Source organism: Zerene cesonia, chromosome 10, assembly GCF_012273895.1.
Source record: "Zerene cesonia ecotype Mississippi chromosome 10, Zerene_cesonia_1.1, whole genome shotgun sequence".
Classification (NCBI taxonomy): Eukaryota; Metazoa; Arthropoda; class Insecta; order Lepidoptera; family Pieridae; genus Zerene; species Zerene cesonia.
Window position 1 is genome coordinate 89,882 of NC_052111.1, and position 20,862 is coordinate 110,743.

Here is a 20,862-nt window from a genome sequence, read left to right on the forward strand (position 1 = left end):
AGAAAGTGCGTTAATTGTTTTTAATTGGGTTAAATGTTAAATTGAATTATAAAATGAGTTCCTCCTCTAAAAATAGTCCTTACATGGTCATTTACCACTACCTGTAGTTGTTTCTTTTAATCAATTGCCAGTATTCAAAGGGCTGGGTTGTATTGTATTCTATGAAAACCATAAAAATCTAAAAGTGAAGAATGTTTAAATTAGGAAATATATTACCAAAATTGCAGTCTTTTTGGGATACCAGAAACCAAACATGCAAACACGTGTGGGTGGACTAAGGTTTACTTACGACTATGAAGAGACTTAACGATAAAACTTTGTTGCAATAGTCTCAAACATGGCATTATTGGCTATCTCAGAGCCTACGGAGATTAGCCATTTAATTTTTGTAACAAAAAATTTACACGTCCAAATAGATTGTTAGCTTAGATCTTAGCCTTGAATTATTATTTTTTATATCGGGTTAATACAATAATGTGAATGTTTATTTTCTTAGTCTTCTTATGAAAGGCATTATCTTTGTTAGTCATAGATCACTTAACCGCAATAAATTATCGCAATTACCACATAACACAATCGCCTATAATAGTATAATCACGTCATTGAAAAAATGGTTAAGTGCCACTTGAAAATCTATATAGAATACCAATATATAAATAGTGATAAAAAATAAAACCCGGTCATGTTTTGGTATTGAACCAATGCAGTGAGAAATGCGCCCATCATAATTTTTTCCATGGCAAAGCAAGCAAAAGGGTAGAATGGCCTCTTGATGTCATGTTATCACCACCATCCATATACACTAGCAATACTTTTTTTATTAGTCTATGCATGCGCATAATCTGTACTGCAGAAAAAAATCGTGACTCAAAATTCCCTTTTGCTGTTTTCAAAAACAGTTTTCCGGGCGGAAATCTTGTCTAGGCCAATGTGTATGATTTCAGCTAAAGCCAAAGTTGACCATTTTCTAAATTATTTATCGATACAAATATGTATCACCTTCTCACTCCTAGGATCTCTTTTAACACTGCTTTATTCATAAAATGAAAATCAGTTTCACAAGCTGTTACTATATTTGTCATAAGCAACGAATAGTCAATCTAACTATTTTAAACTAAGTATTTCGGTCAACGCATAATTAGCATTGCCGGCTTGTACATTTCGCAGACGATATTCCAGTCACCAGACATTTCAAACGAGGTAACCGTTATGAAATACTTTGTCTTTATCGTGTCGTTAATACCTAAGTAGCCGATTAAATCTAACCTATCCGGTCTTTATTTGGGATAAACGTCATAACTCATATTTCATACATAAAAAAAAGTTTTAAAGTTTTTTAAGCCGTGCGTGTATCTGATTGAACATTATAGTTACACGTAACATGTGTTATCTTTAATTCACTATTGTGAGTTTGTATTCATGTATAGACGTAATTAGTAAACTACGGAATGAACATATTTTGATGAAGTTCACACGTACAAATAGACTATGACGTTATTTGCGGTATTGCGTTGACGACGCGAACTACATAGTATCAAATAGGTTTCCACGTTTATGTTCCTTCTATGGGGATAATGAATGTTGTATTGACGTAGGACAAAGGCTTTGTATTACAATCGATAATATTTGCTGAAATCGAATTAAGCGAATAGTTCGCACGTTTTGCTTATCATGTGTTCATTGTAAACATCATAGTTACAATTGATTTGTCCTGATTAATATCAAATCGAACGAATGTCTATTACATATTAGTAAATGAATCTATATAAATAAAAATAAATCGCCAAATGTGTTGCTATGCGTAAAGCTCGAGAACAGCTCACGAATTTAGCTTTTGCTAAACCACAAAGAAGCCGTATTAACACGGAAAAAAAACGTACCACGGGTGAAGCCGAGGCTGACCGCTAGTTTATAATCAAAATGTTTCATTGTTTCTTCTTTAAGAACTACATTTTTACTTTATATTTCACATTCTGTCCTTGAAAAAGTCTTCTGTTGTTGTTATTTATTTGTATTAAGTAAGAATTATACGTTAGAAAAGAAAATAGATGTAGGCACTACATGTTGCTTTGCGACAATATAATTATATTGTCGCAAAGCAACAATCAAAACAAAAATCAAATATCAAAAAGCTTTCTATTAATTTTCAACTCAAATATTCATAATTTATCTCCAAAGAAAATGACGACTTTATATTTCAACTCGTTCTCAGAAACTCGTAGTTTTTGCGGACGACAGGATTTCAAGGCTGCCTTTAGTTCTAGACATGTGTGAAACTATAAGTTCAGACTTATTATTATGCGGATCCAACCACGCTACAATGTATAAAACTTGTGGTCTATAAATATCAGAAAGAACATATAACAATAGTAACATATATTAATACATTCGAAATTTACTTAATCATCTTGAAATGTATTGGTTATCTTCAAGTTGTGTTTTAATTAATATCCATAAATTTGTAAAAAAATTCTCAAAGAATTGCTGTTGTGTTAGTTGTTCGTTTAACACAGCATTTAAACGATATATTGAATAAAATATAACCTATAACACACAAGAAAACACATCATTCCTCTTTATAATATAAGTGTTACATATTCCAGCTCTAGTGGGCCCGTGGGTGCGGGACATGGAGATATCAACCAAGAACAGCGAAACCAAAATAGAGCTGAACACCAACTATTTCACTATAAAGGAACCGGGGCTGTATTTGGTGTACGCACAAGTAAGTACTGCGGATAGCGAAAATAGAATCTATTCGCGAGCAAATATTCGGAATACTCGTATGTTTTCGTTAAGCTACTAAGGGGATCAAACCTTTATAAACTTTGTACATAGCGTATTTTATTTTCGTATTTTATTTTCAGTTGTTATCGTACTATAACTGCTTTTTTTACTATGAATTAACCATTAAAATATATGTTTGAAGTGCCCTACCAACACCAGTATGGTATGCACATTTTTTTTTATGAATAAACAACGAGAGAAAATTCAAGTATTTTTATCATACATACAATAAATACATATCAATGTTGGTTTTATCTACGAAATTAACAACCATTATTTTTTTTTTTATTAATTAATTCTATAGAAGCCCATTTAATTTTTATTAAACTGCTGTAGGAACATTAACAGGGTAGAAAGCCGTTATCCACTGTAATGACCAAGTGTGGGTTGGTCACGTGTTGTCCATATATTTTACAACCACTTACTATGTCACAGTGCAAATGTTTGCCCAGTGATAAATGACAATTAATACATATGCTATTGTTATGATTTTTATCTAGCTTACTAGGTCACTGAATAATAGAAATTATATTCAGAACGAAATATCTAATAAAGGCTTATTATAGCAGTATACCTAAACATTAATTTACAGGAACATTAAAATAATCTTTCCAATAAAAAGTAAAAAAATGTATATACTTGGTGTTATTATGTTCTACTCATTAGTTCTACTATCATTTATTTAAATATTTAATAATCAATTACTTTATTGATGATTAAAGAAATGAAAATAGTGATAGCTTTAATTACGATTTAATTAAAAATTACGCATTAAAACGTAACGAAGAGAATTAGGACAATATTTCTTAATATAGTGCAGTTATCTCTAGAATAAGATAGGTATTGTAAACAGATTATGTGATGTGCGCAGTTTAGACGCGCTATAATACTGATAATTTGATAATACTGCTTGTTTGCTTATTACATATACATAATATTTTCACTTAAAATTATTACTTGTTAATCTATTTTATCTCACAATTATATCTTATGTTAATTACTAGTACTACTATTATGATTCATATGTCTGTTTTTTTTTTCATATAAAATCCCTTAAACCTAAATTAGGGGATACACAAAATATCTTCTACTTCAATTCTTCAATACTTCAATTAACAAACAAAGGAACTTTTTAAAAGCAAACAGAGTATTCGATTATAATAACTACTCCAATAGCTTTAAAGTCCAATTTTATTACAGGTAGTCTACCTAACTCACGCACCAAACAGTTTCTTCCTGTGGGCCCGTCAGCCAGCTGGTGCACCTCGGCTTCTAACCACTTGCGCTACCGGCGACGACTCCAGTTCTAGACCTCTAGATAAGTCCCAGATATCCTGCTCCGTGCACACAGTGGCTCGTCTGGCCAAGGACGATACGGTCAACATCGCCCAGAGAGAACAGAACAGAACGTTATGGCTTCGACCAGGGTACTCTTATATTGGTTTTGTGAAGTTAAGTTCCTAGTGACTGTGATAGTTTAGTGACTTTGAATTTAATTCAGTAGAAGTGGTGAGTGACTTCGGTACTTACATAGGACTAAGACGTTTTTTGTGCCATATGAAGTCTTCCAATGTAGATGTGATAAGTGAATTATAAGAACAAAATTACAGTGTTACGATAATATTTCGTATTAAAGTACATTTTGCTACTACTATATAGTTCTTCGGTTCAAAAGTAATAATTTATTTCTCAATACATACAATTTAATGTGTAGTTCTTAATATCATTAATCGCAATGCACAAATCGAATGAATGCAAATCACTGCCAATGGTTATTTGTTAACAGCTGTATGGTGCTTATGTATAAACGAAGCGTGCCATATGTAAATAGACTTCGACAATGCATCACACATGTAGTGAGTAACCAATACATACCAATTACGGTAGTAATGTTTTCATAACAAGACTTTTGTTTGACGACCTAAAAGATTTTGGCCAAATTGTTGGATAGTCTGTGGTCGTTAATAATCATGCAACACTGGAAATGTTATATTAAGCTCATAAATAGTTTGCATTTATTTTGTTTAAAAGTGATCTCCAAATTATTTGAATAAGATAATATTTTATATAAAGTTGATGTGTTGTCTTTTGTCTACAAGCGAAAGATAAGCTGTGTCCAAGGACTGAGAATAACTTATCTTTGAGCTTATTGATATTTATGAAAGAAACATTAATATTTAGGCTAAAGTTCTTGCTCAAATCAGCATTTGCCCATTTAACTTACTTTGTAATAATTATATTTAGGGTGTTAGAGCTGAGTCAAGTACTTTTTGAGTTTAAATGGTGCTTATCATAAGAGGGATCAAAATTTTTGTTAAATGTTGTTGCGATTCAGTTTAATTTTAATCTAGTGTTGTTTTCATTTGTATTTAAGGTATGATGTACATAGTATGAACATATGAACTAAGATTGTGTAATTTGATTTAAAGAATATCCTGGTATGATTTTATGTTTGACATTCATAATTTTGTATGTAAATAATTAAAAAAATCCTTTGTTTACTTTTCACTTATTATATTACTTGATTATAGGCAGAATAGTTGTTTTAACTATAAATTATTATTTGCAGTGCTCTAGAAAATAAGAATAAAAGTTAAATCTTTACTAGCTTTAAGAAATAAGTGTTACATGGACAATGACTTAAAAAAAATGACATGAAAAATGCAATGGTGGCTCAGTGGTGAGGACCTCGGACTTAAAATCAACAAGTCGGGGTTCGAGACCAGGCGAGCGTGCAGGAAATAAATTGATTTTTCAATTTATCTGCGCATGTGTAACATCACCACTGCTCGAAACGGTGAAGGAAAACATCGTGAGGAAACCGGCATGTCTACGAACCTAAAGTTCGCCGACATTAGACATCTGCCAACCCGCACTTGACTAGCGTGGTGGATTATGGCCTGAACCAGTGTCCCAGCAGTGGGAACATATATGGGCGGATGATGACATGGACAATAAATGTCTTTATAAGGTGTACAATACTTATAGTTAGGATAAAAACAATTTACTGGGAAGAAATATGTAAAAAGTTATTTAAAGCTTCTGTAATAATGAGAAAGTAGTGACTTAATATGTGAGTATCTTTTCACTAAAAGTGTTATACAACAAAATTTAAGTTGGCATGTTCGTTGTACAATCGGTAGGATATATTACAATTAATTATCTACTTAAATAAATTACTTAAGTAATTTAATATACTCAATGTGATATCTTTAGTTATATTATCTAGTTTAAGTTAGGTTTTACACCTATTTTAATATTGTTACCTTTGGATATTTAAAACGTGTTTTGTAAAGAACCTTTTTTGCGGGAAATTTTCATAATAGCTTTTAATGTCTGTTTTAGATAATTAAGCATATAATATTGTAATGTAAATATCTTGAATATTATTCCCGTCCACAATAAATGTGCCTTACGATGAGAATGGCTTTTATTTAATCATAAATTACTGTATTATATTCCAAATATATAAATATAGATTTAAATTTATGACTACCTTTGCATGCAACCTCGATCGCTAAAATCATTATGATGCAGTTTTCACTGCGCGAAATTCGACCGTTGGGATTTACCACATAAAGAGTAGACAGTAGACAATAAAATATATTAATTATAACCTAAATAATGGCAACTCGTGTGTTAGGCGTTAGTGTTATTTTGCCTTTATAGTTAACTAGCGATCCGCACCGCACTTCGTCCGTGGTACATATATAGCCTTCCTCAATAATTGTTTATTGGCTATCTAACACTGAAAGACTTAAATCGGACCAGTAGTTCCCGAGATTAGTGTGAGATTTGTTTGAACAAACAAACTCTTCACTCTTTATAATATTAGTATTGATAAGAAGATTAAAGGAATAACAAACTTGGCAAACAAAGTCCAGAAAAGGTAGATTTTGAAAACATAAAGGAAAGTGTAATATGGGATGAATGATATGATATGATGATGATACGCGTTATTGAAGTGAAAAAAGATTTAAAAGATTAATTATTGCACCTCTGATGTATATAACATTCATTTAATTTCGTTGGTTAATTAATGAATTTAAAAATTCTCAACTAAATAAGATAAAATATGATCGCGTCATATTATTTTCTTTTCTGACATGTGACGGATACCAGTCAGTATTGACGTTAAGATTATAGGTTATGTTATTTATTCATAATTAATACATAGATTGAGTTAAGCAAGAAATACAAAATAATTTAAGTATTTAAAATATCAGATATCTAAAATGTTGCTCAGCAGGTACGTACGATTCGTGTAGATATGTGGGATGTTATATTGTCATGGAAATTTCACCCATGATTCTGTTGTTTTTATTTTACAGGTTGCGATTTAGGGCAGAATTCCGGATACTTACTCGTTGCTTATCAGAAAAGCCTCCTGAACACGATGCAAAGATTCCCGAAATAAAATCGAAAAACAATGAGTCCAAAGATGATTCAAGTACTGAGAAAATTCAGGCGCTCTTAAAACAAATGTTGGCTGAACCAAGAATATCTCAAAAAGAATACAGCGAAAAGTTTACAGTCGCACCTGAAAGGAAGAAACGTGAACCTGATGTGATAGAATCTAACACAGAACAAATAGGTAAAATTATGTGATGGTTGGTTTTAGTTTTACAATACGGACATTATTAATATAACCAGGGAATGTATCCTGTGGCTTTCGGTACTTATTCTTACATGCTAATCATAGAACCTAAATCTACTGTCGTTTAGGATTTAAATCTACTGAATCACCATAAATTAAAAATGTTGTTAATTTGTATTTTTTTTGATGTTAATCTCTATTTCTCTTCAATTTCTTCAAATTCTTTTTGTGAGTAGTTTATAAGATCATAACAGATTCATCACTGGCACTGGCTACACCATAATTTATATGCCTGGTTTTTATTAACAGAAGAGAATATAACTAAAGCAGCAGGGGATGTGGCTCAAGCAATTGGTGGTGATGTAAAGCAAACTGAAGCAGAATTGCTGTCGAGAGTACTCGGAAAGATAAACCAGACATCAACAACATTAAGGTAATTTTATCTCACAAACTAGCCATTACAGATCATTATAAATATCAAATTTTTTTTTTTTCAAGTTGCAACACAACATTTAATTCATATCATGTAGTAGCTTCCTTATTATATTTCTGATCAAAACCAGGTGAGATACCACTTCTATCAGTATATACTATCACTTCTATCTATGAAATCCATTTACCATATAATTAAACACAATAAAACTTTTTTTACAGTGATCTTCTAGTGGGCATGAAGGTGGACCGGACCAAGGAAAGTGCAAAGGAAGCAATGCCGGAAACAAGAGGTCAGCAAGTGAAGCGAATGGTCAGTAAAGCAGCACAGAGCAAACCACAAAAACAATATGAGAGAAGACAACCTGCAGATGGCGAATGGAGAATGCAGAGGAAAGAGTAAGGCTTATAATTGATCAGCTGTTCATCCCAACTAAATCAAAATCTAATCAGCAGTTCTTGAGTTAAAAGTTGTGTATCTAAAACAACTTTATACTTGCTGCTAAAAAAAAGTGTTATATTTACAACCTTACTTGTGGGTTTGTAAATAATCGAAAAATTGTGATCCGCAACAATGTTTGCTTTGCTTACAATTTAACGCATTATTTTACGCGAGATCTATCAAAAGTGAAACCATTAAATTACAATCTAACGCTTTAATTATCGTCATCTGTCTGAATGCTTACCCTGCCCCTACCTACCCTGAACAACTTTTTAATTATATAAAATAAGTATTTTAAACCTATGTGGAAGAAAATGCATTGAATGCTCTTCAGTAGACAATTTCTTATTGATAGTATCATTTTATCTGTGATTATAGATGATATCCATCAATATTTTATGACAGACATCAACTTGGGTAATTTTTTTTTCTAGAACAGCAACACCAATCAGTATCAACATTTTTAGTGGGGAGCCATTAGGTATTTTCAAACCCAGTGAAGCAAACTATGGTACAAAATTGGATGTATGGGAACAACTAAATCAAAGAGAACTGACCCTAGCCACTTCTCAACCACCAGCTAATTATTTTGAGAAGATGATACTGTGGACTGAACAAGGCAAAGTCTGGAAGTTTCCCATTAATAATGAACAAGGTAAAAATTTATGTTTTGTATTGTAAACTCAATATTATTGTAGGTGAAAACAATTATCATCCTTGTAAAATGGTGTCAGAACAGAATATGTTTGTATTGCAACCATTGTACTACTACTTCTGCTACTGCATTTATTCATATGTATTCTGGTACCGTGACGCCATGCATAAAAGGAGACTTACTTTTATATTTGAAAGGGAACGAAGATGTAAGAGTAGTAAGATAGATAGATAGATATAATGTAGATAAGGTTAATTTCATGTGTGTTCATCAAAAGATATACAGTTTGATACAATCTATGATAACAAGTATTGCCAATTTTGAATTGTGACAAAATAAAATGGTACAGTATGATGAAATATTATTCTGTAAATAGTCTATATCAATTCCAGGAATGGAGGAAGAGGAAAATGTACATTTCTCTGAACATGTGTTCTTAGAGACCCACTTGGAAGGCTGGTGTCCTACCCGAGGTCCCATCAGACATTTCATGGAGCTAGTGTGTGTGGGTCTCTCCAAGAATGCCTTCTACACAGTACAAGAGAAGAAAGACCATATAATGTGGTATAAGGAATACTTCGAATCAAAGAAGGACTTATTAAACGAAGTTGGGGTATGGGATGTAAAGCCAACGCCTGAATTGTCGGCGCAGTGATTTAGTTGAAATATATTTATTAGGTTGTTTTTTGTGTTTTATTGTTTTGTCATGAAATTAGAAAGTAAGTTGGAAAAAATAAAATTATTCGTAGACAACATTTTATTCTAGTAATATACTTTAGTATAATTTTTGGAAAAACTGTGTGAATGGGTATGGCATACAAAAAGCAAAAGGCATACAAAAAGAAAAAAGATCCAGGGTTAATAGCATAGGTTACTTTTTCAAGATTTACACCCAGACTTAGCACGTACTGTGGAAGGGGCGATTTGGGCGGCCTGAAATATAAAACCAAATTTAACACGCACTGGGACTCGTTTTGCCCAGTTTATATACCGCCATGGTTCTGGCGAGTAGTGGTTTTGTGATTGTTTAAAAACAAAAAATGTTACAAGTCAGAAAATAAATTAAAGCAATTGCCAACAGCAGTGCGTGTTTTGCGTTTTCTACCATTCGTAAACAGCTTTCATTTTGTCACTGCGATAAGCTCAAATATTTAAAAAATATTTGGAGAATTGGAAAGAATAAAAAAAAAAATGCTCATATGAATGAAGGAGGCCAGAGATTCTTTTTCTATTTTATATTAGACGAAACCGAATTGGTGTTTCGCCTGAAGGTAAGTGATTACCACAACACATCATAATACAGTGGAATAGCGTCGCCGCTATTTAGGGATAAGAAAAGGATTGACGATAGGAATAAAGACATACCACTGGTTCGGAAAGCAGTTTCTAAGCTGACTTACTTTATTAACAACACATTAAGTGTTCCTAATTTTATAAGTGTGCAAATGTAATTGCATAGGTTTTTTTAAATGGTTGGAGTTATGAAGGAAAATATATAATTTGGGATGAATTTTAAGATACGTCTAACAGTGTTTATCTAGCGAATATCTGACCTAGTGATCTAACCTATTTTGAAAAAGAATACAAACTTCCTGACCTTTCTCTAAAATATAGGTGAATTGTATTGTTTTAATTTATTTTTATGATAATTACATATACAGGTAAAGGTAGAAATAGCATGCAAGCGTTATGGTAGGTAATAAAGAAGAAAAAATAATACTCAATATAATGTCTTAATCACTTTATTGCACCTAAGGAAGTACACTTCGTTGCTAATTATCGATTATCAGATCACCAAATATAATCATGTTTACACGAACCTTGACGATAATTAATGTCTTACAATTTTAAAAATAAAACTGAGCACATGCGTTGTAAAACCAATACATAACATGACATAATTTTAACTTTTATTCAGATAAACATTGAGGAACATGGTAATAAAAAATTAAAATATATGGCGCATGTGCTCAACTGTTTATAGAGAGCTTACAAAAATCGGATAGTAACATTTATCATTTTTTTCAATGCAAACAGAACGAGGAACTTTATAACTAAGTACATATTCTTACAATTATCTCGTATACTTTAAAAGCCTCCAAAAGTATCCAAACAAAAAGAATTATATAAAAAAAAATATTTGTACATTCACGGGGCTGAGATTCAGTACATATTATGTACATACATAGATTTAATTAACATGCGAGACTCGAGAAAACATTGAACTTCATTAATCCTAAAACCAAATGTTTCTTATTGTAAACAGTACAAAAGTATAATCCTTAACAAGTAAATAGGAATGAAATTGGAACGTCGAGTTAACTTAATAAGTTACAGAACCCATCAAATAACGCTAACTTAAAAAAAAACAAGTTAACAATGTCACACATTACATGAGTATTATGCGTAAAGAAAGAATTATATGTTAAAATTGACAGTACCATGTACAATGGTTCACTTATCATGCGTTAAAAATAATTAATAAGACAATAAAAGACTTTAAATTGCTAATAACAAGAAAAAAAAGGAAGACAGGGAATAACAGGAGAAAGTTTCCAAGAATTGAAACAGAATTGGCAAGATTAATAATTATTATTAAGATTATATTTGTGCGAAATAGCTGCTTCGTTAAATCAAATTATAGATCCATGTATTTATTAAAATTGAGAAAAACGGACTGAAATGTTTATACACAACAACCGTATCGATTATTCATTGTTAATTAAAGAGGACATAACCTTAAACATTGAAAAATATTGCATATGCATTAATCTAGCGCCCTATTAACATGCCTAAGGCATTATATTACGTTAATAATTAAAATATTAAAAATCCTACTAATTAGTAGTTAAAATACAAAATTGACATCATTATGCTAATGTTGAAGAGGCTGGACAATGGATATGTTATTTAAATTATTTATAAATGCACTGGACTATAATATATTATAATGGACAAAGTTTTAGGTATCTACGAGTGTGAGCCAAGCATTAAGCTACACCACGAATAAGATATGACATGAACACAACCATAATATTACATATTTTTTTTTATTTACGGACAGATTTTAAATTTGAGCAAAAAAACATCGGATATTCGCTGATTATACAATTGATTTTAAAAATGGATTCTTACTTATACTACACAACGAGTAGGAGTTAGGAATAACATGTAACGCGAGTAAAGTCGATATCGAAACAATTATCTTATGTTGTAGAATAAAATATTTCTTAAACTGTGCTCTGTAAGTAAGGCGCGTGTTCACTTGCCTTTGATTGACATGACAAAACTGTAAGTTATTGACTATGGTGTGTTATCTATGGTTTGTCGAGATTTTTTTATGCAATAGACAATTGCTTAGATATAGACCATAGCTGCCTGTATCGCCCCGGTAATATTGTCATAAACATACGCAATTGACTTCGCTCCACTGGACGGTTGTACGATCGCGCTTGCGACTTTTACATAACCTGAAAATTGAAATATATTTTTAATAAAATCAAACATGTAATAATGTTATAAAAATTACATCATCATCAGCCCATATATGTTCCCACTGCTGAGACACAGGCATCCTATGAAGGTTTAGGCCATAATATACCTCGCTGGCCAAGTGAGGGTTGGCAAATGTCTAATGTCGGCGAACTTTTGGTTCTTAGACATGCCGGTTTCATCACGCTATTTTCCTTCACCGTTTCGAGCATTGGTGATGTTATCCACATGTACAGATAAATCGAAAAATTAATTAATAGGCTTATATAGCTTGTTCTATCAATGTTCCTTCTTTATCTTAATTTATAAAAAGGCAGGATTATGTTACCTATCGAGAATGATATGTATATAGTACAAATAGTCGTGTCACAGTGTTGCCATACCGCTTAAAAATGGTTTGAACGATTTTTATGAAATTTTACAATCGAATTTCAAATTACTGCGAATAGGCCTAAGAATTTTATACCCCTAAGTGACTTGGCAGAACAACATTTGCCGAAATGACTTGTATTAAATAACATAATTCTAAATACTTGATCACCAAAGCTCTGCTGCGTTCCATGATAAACTTTGGGGTTCCATGATAACCCCTGCTACTGTTAAGCCAACGAGGAGGAAAAGCATATAGAAAAAATATATCTCCTTCAGGTCCCCTTAGGCACATGAAACCGAAAGAGTAGAATAATTTCGATCGCTGAAGCGGGATCACGGGTGGCAGAGAGGCTAGGCGTTGCTAAGGGTTTATCTAAAGACGCAGGTTCAAATCCCGCCTGGTAATCTAATTTTTCCTAATCTTCAAAACCTTCTTATTTACAAAGCATTTAAATGCTGTAAAACTAAAAATAAAAAATAGATAAATATAGAAAGTCATGAGAAATGTTCCCATAGAAGTGTAGCCTGATAGATACCTGCAGTATCTGGCTGGCCTCGAAGGCGGTGCCGGGCAGCAGCACGATGGGCGTGGCGATGCGGCCCGCCTCCACGCACACCATGTTCGGGAACTCGTCGTCGCCCAGGTCCGGGATCTCCTTGGCCAGCTCGGCCCACGGGTTCCATATCACTGGGTTATCGATAAATAATAATATATACTTATAATTATATTAGTCAATTTACTTCATAACATAAGTAATTTTCATCGGAGAATCGTCAGCAATGGTCTATAATTAGATAACTAATAGCTACGATAATTAATAATTAAGTAAGCGATCACCACCGCCCATAAACTTATGCAGACGGACTGTTTCTGCGAATGGGCTGCCCGCTTTAAAGGGATAAGGAAGGATTGATTATTGAAAAAAGGAATCGACTGGGAAGGTTGAAGATAATGAAATAGGTCTTTATTCAAGTTATATCTTAAATAAACACATAGGGAAATTAAATCTGAATGAAACACACTATATACTACGGAAATGCTTGAAAGCACGCATTGTTCACGACCATCTGAGACCTAAGGTCATTTTATGGATTTGTAAGCCAGAGCATTGTAATGAACGTACGGGAAAGGATGCTACAGCAAGATGGCTTAGAAGAGCAGTCCCTCGCTGAGCAATTGCAATTCTGAACTTTCTTAGCATGTGACGCTTCTTATAAGAACAAAGAAACTTACAGTTTCAAAGGCTTCTTGAAACTCGTCTGTATGGAATGATCTCTAATACAGTTTTTTTAGAAACAATGTTAGCATGGCTTTTTTTAGTGGAGAATTAGCGCTACATGTATGCTAAGCTATTCCCGGTTAATTGTTAAAGTAAAAGAGGTGAGGTTGAAAAGATTTTGTAAAGAGCCTCGAAGACGGATTGTGCCATAAAGATATTTTAAACATGAGAAAGACATGTCAAAAATAACGATTGGAACAATCTAATCTAGGATTATTTGCCTTAAAAAGAAGAACAATTAATTCAATAATGATGATGATGATGAACTCACCCGTATCCGGGAAGTTGTACTTCTGTATCCTCATCTTGCGGCCGCTGACCACGTTGGTGATGATGTGCTCCTGCATGGTGTTCTGGTAGATGCGCGACGTGCACTCGTTGATGGTGACCACCTCGCGTGTGTCCTGGTACATCACGCCGTCGCGGCTCTGGTGGCGGTTACGAGGATACAAATTCAATATTCTGGCTACATAGTTGATAACCCTTGTCTAATACATGGACTGTACTGTACATGGACGGACTGTACTGACAACCCAAAAATATTTTTTTAATTCAAACCAATTATATTAACGGGTTCAAGCGAACAAACACTTCAGATTTATGTTATAAGTATAGATACTAGGTGAATACTTCTTTAAAAAGGTCGTATAAAAAAAATTAATCATATCAAAATCAGATACAATAAGAAACCGTACATTGCACTAACAAAACTGGCAAAAAGCCAAAGCAAGGATCCCAAGCCAATTAGCCAAGTCGAAGGAATACCTTGTCGATGAACATACAGCCGTGCAGGCCGGTGATCTGGCAGCGGCGCACGTCCGGCACCTTGAAGTACGTGTGCAGCAGCAGCTGGCAGCTGAACGTGAGCTCCTTGCTGGGGTTGTACACGCCGATGTTGAAGTGCAGCTCCTTCTCGCGCAGGATCAGCCGGTACGTGAGTCGGAACCTGGTGGCGATTATGTTACGTCACCATTTTCAACAACTCACATTGGCAGAATGGTTACAAACATTATTAATTCCGCTCCTCGGGGAGTCGAGGACGAAGGAGAGTATAGAGTGCTCGATGCTTTTTAAGCGGATTAAAAATACGAGTAAATTTTTTATTCGACTGTCATGTTGACAGTTTTCTCATTGCGAAATTTGTCTCGTTTGCATTATGAAAATTAACTAATGTATTCACGGTTTAAATAGTACGACAATGTACAGATACTTACAACTTCTTGATACACGAGACACAAAAAAAACGAGAAAAAAAGGTTACATTAAACCATCATTGGTAGAGCATCTTAAACATAACATGAAACAATACGTACTGAAAGTGCCACATGGATCTCGTGAAGTCGTCATCCATGAGGCTGAAGATGGCCTCCACGTCACCGCTGGGCAGCCGCTCCGGCATCTTCTCAACGTGCCAACGGGCGATGCGCGCGAACCCATGCATCGGCCCGAACGCCCAGTCGCCGAACTGGGCTGAAAGAGATAAATAAACAAATAAATGTTTTGCTTCCCGGGAACTTGGCGATAGGTAAACAAATAACATTTTTCTTGGTGCCAATGAGAGAGAGACTAATGATGCAATATTTTTGTGTTTTTATTAACACAAAAATAACCGTTACCGTGAGCGACTCTTCTTTCCATATTCATTTCATAGGAGCAGATTAGAACAGAGTAGAGAAGAGTCAACCCTTCCAATAATATGTAACATGGCAATAATAAACAGTTTACAGGCATATCGGAGACAATACAAGAAAACAACCTATACACAACCTAGAAACTTTTACAATTCGACTGAGCATGAACTGCAAAACAGATGCAGACAGACTCATCTATCACAATACCCACTTGGGTATACGTGACAAAACTTCGCACTTTTTATATTGAATTTCCAATTCTTCCACCTACGAAAGCCCATACATTAATAATCATTGACTTGACATATTTCCGTAATGCCAAAGCAGCAAAACAACTAGTACATTAAAAAAATATAACCATGCTTTAGGGACGATGGTCTAACCAGATACTTTAAGTAAAATATGGTTATTGATATTGCCTAAGAAATACTTTGTCGGCTCCCAGATGGATTTATGATACAAGCGAGACCGATCGCTTAATTTATAGTTAAAGGTTGTAAAATAATTTATTGAGCGACCTTAAACTAAATTATGTTTATTCAAGGAAAGAAATACCAAATTATTTTCACTCAATATAAATAAATAGTACTATAGTTTCATCCTATAATTTAATAAAAGGCGTACGATCAAGAAAAACACACATTTATTTCGAATAATTATATATGCTTTTATTCGACGTCTAGCATTTGCGAGCTGATAATACTCGACAGCTTTTACGATTATTTAAAGTGTATTGACTACACTTAGCCAGGCTTTATCTCAAAACCTTTTGATTGTTACGCTTTTGCATCTACAATTAGGATAAGGAGCCTTAATTGTTATATTTTCTACCTACAATGTACATCGGAGATAACATATTCTCATTAACCTTATATAAGATATTCTTTGAATAAAGCCCATTGGAATTGGATCTTAATTTTATTCACGAAACCCATATCACATACCTATTATCATATAAATGGTGAAGTTGTTATCATTAGCTCTTAGACGTCTAGTAAGCTTAATACTAACATCTTTGAAGTATTTCTTTTTTAATATTGAAATATTATAAACGATAGAATGATTTAGATGAATTTGATTAACTGATAGATGGCAATGAAAAATCATAAAGGTCACATTGTGTCTCGAATGTCACCAATAAAAAAAAAATTCCTCTCGACAATCCTTTCTTCATCCCTTCCCAATTTCAAGTCGGCAATCCATTTGTAGAGGCGTAAGGTCTGCAATGGACCTTATGCCTCTCTAAATGTTCATGGGCGGTGGTAGCGCTTACCATCAGGCGTTCCACCAGCTCCATCGCTGACTGTGGCATAAAAAAAAAATTGATAATTTTCAAATACTGTGTCACGTTAACTTGATTTCAGCGCATGCAACTAGGAATATAAAATTATCAAATGAATACTTACGGAATACAAAAGGTACTCCCCCTCGGATCGGCCTCTTGCCATCGAATATTGCTTGTTTACTGGAAACGATAAATATTATTAATACTGATATCAGTTGAGAATATTCTAAATAAGACTTATGACGGTATAACGTTCAATCTCAATTTCTAATGGTGAAGGAATTTTTATGATGAAAATTTGTTGCTGCATCAAGCCCACGGCAAATATAATAATAACGTTTTATTCAGATTAATATTTGAAATTTCCTTAATTTCATCTATAACAATAAAAATTGGAATTTTTTTTGATTGTTTCCCGAAATCTCTGTTAAATTCATTCAACGCTGAAAATTGGTAAAACTTATGAATATAACTTATCAAACAAAACTTCTCTCACTTTTGTTAAAACTTTTTTGTTAAAATTACTTCAGCATTTTTTCTCAAATGCTATTAAACTCAAAGGCTATGTAATAGAAAATGAAATATTTTAATATTTTAACTAAATTATCTACTTTTACAAATGCTTGAGAGCCTTCCAAATGAAAACGGCACCTTGATCATACCAACCAGACATTATTTGATAGCAGAAAAACAATCCAATATAGCCTTGTTTGTCTCAGAGAATCTTGGGATCTTAAACTGGCATTTTATTCGAATGCCATGGCAGCACGAATTTGAATAAAAAAAACCCGTGAAGTTATGAGAATATCTTTATTATGCTCAATGTTTATGGAAGTACATACTATAAAACATTTAACTTTAAACTGAAAGTGCAAAAGAACACGGATGAGTTTGTTCGCAAGATTTTCATTGAAATTCAGTCCACAAATATAACCAATAACATAGAGGTAACAATAATTATGTAACCATTTTGCCTATGGCACAAGTTTTTTAATCAGTGAAGACACACTGAACGTTAACACTAAGACAAAATAGTTGATAGAATGATAGCAGATACGGTAAACATATTTTTTAAATGAGATCCATCGCATTTGAATGTGGCCGATATTGTGTGTGTTCATTGCATTCGGAAATAGTTTGTTTAGTTCAAGTAAATTGAGAGAAGAACTCTCTTCTTAATATGTTTCATTCAAACATTTCCATTCTTAGTTACAAAAATATTCCACGTAAATTATACTCAAAATTTGAAATTCATTAATTTCAAATTATCTCATCATTATGAAACAGTAAAATTTGAATTTTTGCAAACAATCGTTATCTAAATCGGTTCCATACTTCAAAAATTTTCCAAATTTCAAATATTCAACTCACTGAAGATTTCAATATAACATGATTTCAATTGTCATTATCCTAGCTTATACAATCCTATTATAAAACGATTCAAATCATTCGTTTTCTTATGACCGACGATCGTTAACTCCCACCTAATAGATGTTACGATCCAGTGATAAATTCATTTCCGAAGCAAAGAAAGCAGACATCATTCTTCATAACACTAGTTATTGCTAACAATTCGTGTGCTGCGCCAGCATTACTTTCCACCTCACGTTTGGAACAAGATCAATTTTAGCGGTTGCATTCCAACGCGGCCGAGGGACGCTGCAAAAAGCACCCTTATATTATAAATGCATCAGTGGTCAGCGCTGCGTCGCGACAAAAACGGAGCCGAGCAAGCCGCGTATAAATTATTTATGCCATTTTTAGCATTTCGGAGTTCGCGACTGGACAACTGACGGACTCGACGGCAGATGTCATCGCCGCACGGAGCGCGTTCATCTTAGCGTTGGATATCCTGACGTCGTGATAAACTTGTAATAATTAATCGATGAGTGGCACAAGATAGCTCCTTGAGAAATAATTGGAGACACGTTTCTAAGGCTTGTGTGTAGGTTTCAAACGCAATAATTGTTTTGGGCGAATTGAATAATAAAATAAAAGGTCTCGGTAGTCCTTGTTTGTTGATAATTGATTTATTTATTCATTGCACAAATAATAATTTTAATTTTTAACCTATCCTCAACCTGATCCTACTATATCCCTTCTAAATAAAAAATGCGAAATGTCGGAAAATGATGAGTTTAGTAAGAACTTTGTTCAATATCATAAATATTGAATACGATTAATCAAATACTGCATATCAGATTTTAACTGTTATATTGTATCGTTTTACATTAGGTAGCCATCTCTTCCATACGTGAAGGGCTAGGACTATCAATACCTTTAGTATAACGTAACATTCAATATTTCAACTTTTAGTACTTTATTATAATTTATAGAGAGCATACTAAAGCAGTAAGTAATAATAAATGTGTTATTATTAAAGGTATACCAAAGCTAAGTATGTCTTCTGGTCTCTACAAACATCTGTAAGCAATCGAACCACACATTTTATAGCATAAAGTTGCTCTATTAAGCAAACTATAAAACGTCTTTAGATATCGGATAGCAATTACAAAAAGTGTGTACCTTATCATTACTTAATGAGCGAACGCCATAAAATATGAAAGATAAACTGGGGCACGATATTAAGACCATAAATTAAATAATGTGTACAAACGGCTCAGCTATGTTAATTCCTAGGATGAAATTATCGCTTAATAAAGTTACAATTTTATTTACATTGTCACAAACAGTTATCGGTCTGATAATTTCATTTAGATTAAAAAAGCGTTAAATATTTTATGTGGTTAAGGTAAAGTTTAAGTGGTTGCCTTACTTGCAATTGTGGGCAATGCCGTAATCAAGTCATTAAAATGTAAGATTAGCCCCGGCATGATCGAGTTCGCAATCAATAACATACTGAACACCTTTATTACTAGTTTCAATTTTGTATATGAAATACACATATGAATCTTTTTCCACCTTGTTGACAAAAAGTGCAATGAAATTAGTGCTAAGTATATTTTCTGTAAGTACATGAAGAAACAAAACCTAAAGTAACTTTGAAAGAATCAAAAAATGTTGCAATTATTATAAGCTCGACTTATTTTCGAAATCATGAAATATTTAAAACCATTCTATTAATTTCAATAATAACACCTTAACATGTAAAAGCATTCGTCAGCAGAACTGGATTAAACAACGGCTCTATGGTATATTGCAAATAGTAACTGCATATTGATTTAGATAGAAAATTCACAATAACGTCGCCTACGCCGATAGTAGAACGGAGTGTATTGTAAGTAAACGGAGGTGAGACTTAATAGAAACCAAACGGCAGCTGTACACTTCTGACACCACAAATACCATAGATAATAGTTTGTGAACATAAACATAATAATCCAAGTATTTTGATCTACACTTGTAACCTTAATTACGAGCAAATTGCACAACTCCATTATTTATATCTTTGTGACGAGCAAACATCGTGTTACACAGAAACAGACCTAAATAACACGCCGCTATAACAATGTCCAATAATCTAGATTCTATATCAACCAACAGCTTGTCACCTGAACTATAAAACACCTCTTCAATATGCAGTACGTTAACTGTATCCAACTATGTTGATCGCTTATTAACTGCATAAATTCACTAAGACGTCCCTAGTTTACATTAAATTACTGGTTACTAACTCATAATGAGTATCGCATATAATATTGAGTATGGAAGTATTTTTGTAAATGGCATTAACACCGGTTTGACAAGATGATATGACATTTCAGGGCCATAAGCTCTAACGTTCAATTCCACGTTTATATTGTATTGAACAGTTCAAAATATCACTTGTTCAAAAACAAATATCCAAGCATAAATGATGCTCATAAACAGAAGTCATCTGTAACTCATTCTATCACAAGTCTGCTATGTCATGGACATCTCCTACCAG

General features: G+C 33.3%; 3 protein-coding genes across 4 annotated transcripts in view; 2 read left to right on the forward strand and 1 right to left on the reverse strand.

Moving 5' to 3' along the window:
• The window catches only part of LOC119829596, a 7,932-nt gene extending 1,724 nt beyond the window's left edge, over positions 1-6,208 (forward strand). For both annotated transcript variants that reach the window (XM_038352179.1, XM_038352178.1), the window contains exons 5-6: positions 2,604-2,725; positions 3,988-6,208. In XM_038352179.1, the coding sequence (XP_038208107.1) occupies positions 2,604-2,725; positions 3,988-4,251 (386 nt within the window). In that variant the 3' untranslated portion in view covers positions 4,252-6,208. The remainder of the gene's footprint in view (positions 1-2,603; positions 2,726-3,987) is intronic.
• A 702-nt stretch (positions 6,209-6,910) lies between these two features.
• On the forward strand, positions 6,911-9,596 carry LOC119829438 (28S ribosomal protein S31, mitochondrial). Its single transcript, XM_038351932.1, has 6 exons — positions 6,911-7,036; positions 7,119-7,381; positions 7,694-7,817; positions 8,039-8,215; positions 8,693-8,913; positions 9,306-9,596. The coding sequence occupies exons 1-6, from the start codon at positions 7,023-7,025 to the stop codon at positions 9,566-9,568; spliced, it is 1,062 nt and encodes a 353-aa protein (XP_038207860.1). The 5' UTR covers positions 6,911-7,022; the 3' UTR covers positions 9,569-9,596.
• A 1,043-nt stretch (positions 9,597-10,639) lies between these two features.
• The window catches only part of LOC119829695 (glucose-6-phosphate 1-epimerase), a 28,892-nt gene continuing 18,669 nt past the window's right edge, over positions 10,640-20,862 (reverse strand). Inside the window, exons 3-8 of the mRNA XM_038352328.1 lie at positions 17,095-17,153; positions 15,371-15,527; positions 14,823-15,003; positions 14,329-14,485; positions 13,314-13,465; positions 10,640-12,383 (exon numbers count right to left, since the gene is read on the reverse strand). Coding sequence (XP_038208256.1) covers positions 12,375-12,383; positions 13,314-13,465; positions 14,329-14,485; positions 14,823-15,003; positions 15,371-15,527; positions 17,095-17,153 — 715 coding nt within the window. The 3' untranslated portion in view covers positions 10,640-12,374. The remainder of the gene's footprint in view (positions 12,384-13,313; positions 13,466-14,328; positions 14,486-14,822; positions 15,004-15,370; positions 15,528-17,094; positions 17,154-20,862) is intronic.

Excerpts from the sequence above, each read along its gene's own strand:
- LOC119829438 (XM_038351932.1), top strand. Across the intron at positions 7,818-8,038 it reads CAGACATCAACAACATTAAG|TGATCTTCTAGTGGGCATGA; the intron begins GTAATTTTATCT and ends CTTTTTTTACAG. Across the intron at positions 8,914-9,305 it reads TCCCATTAATAATGAACAAG|GAATGGAGGAAGAGGAAAAT; the intron begins GTAAAAATTTAT and ends TATCAATTCCAG.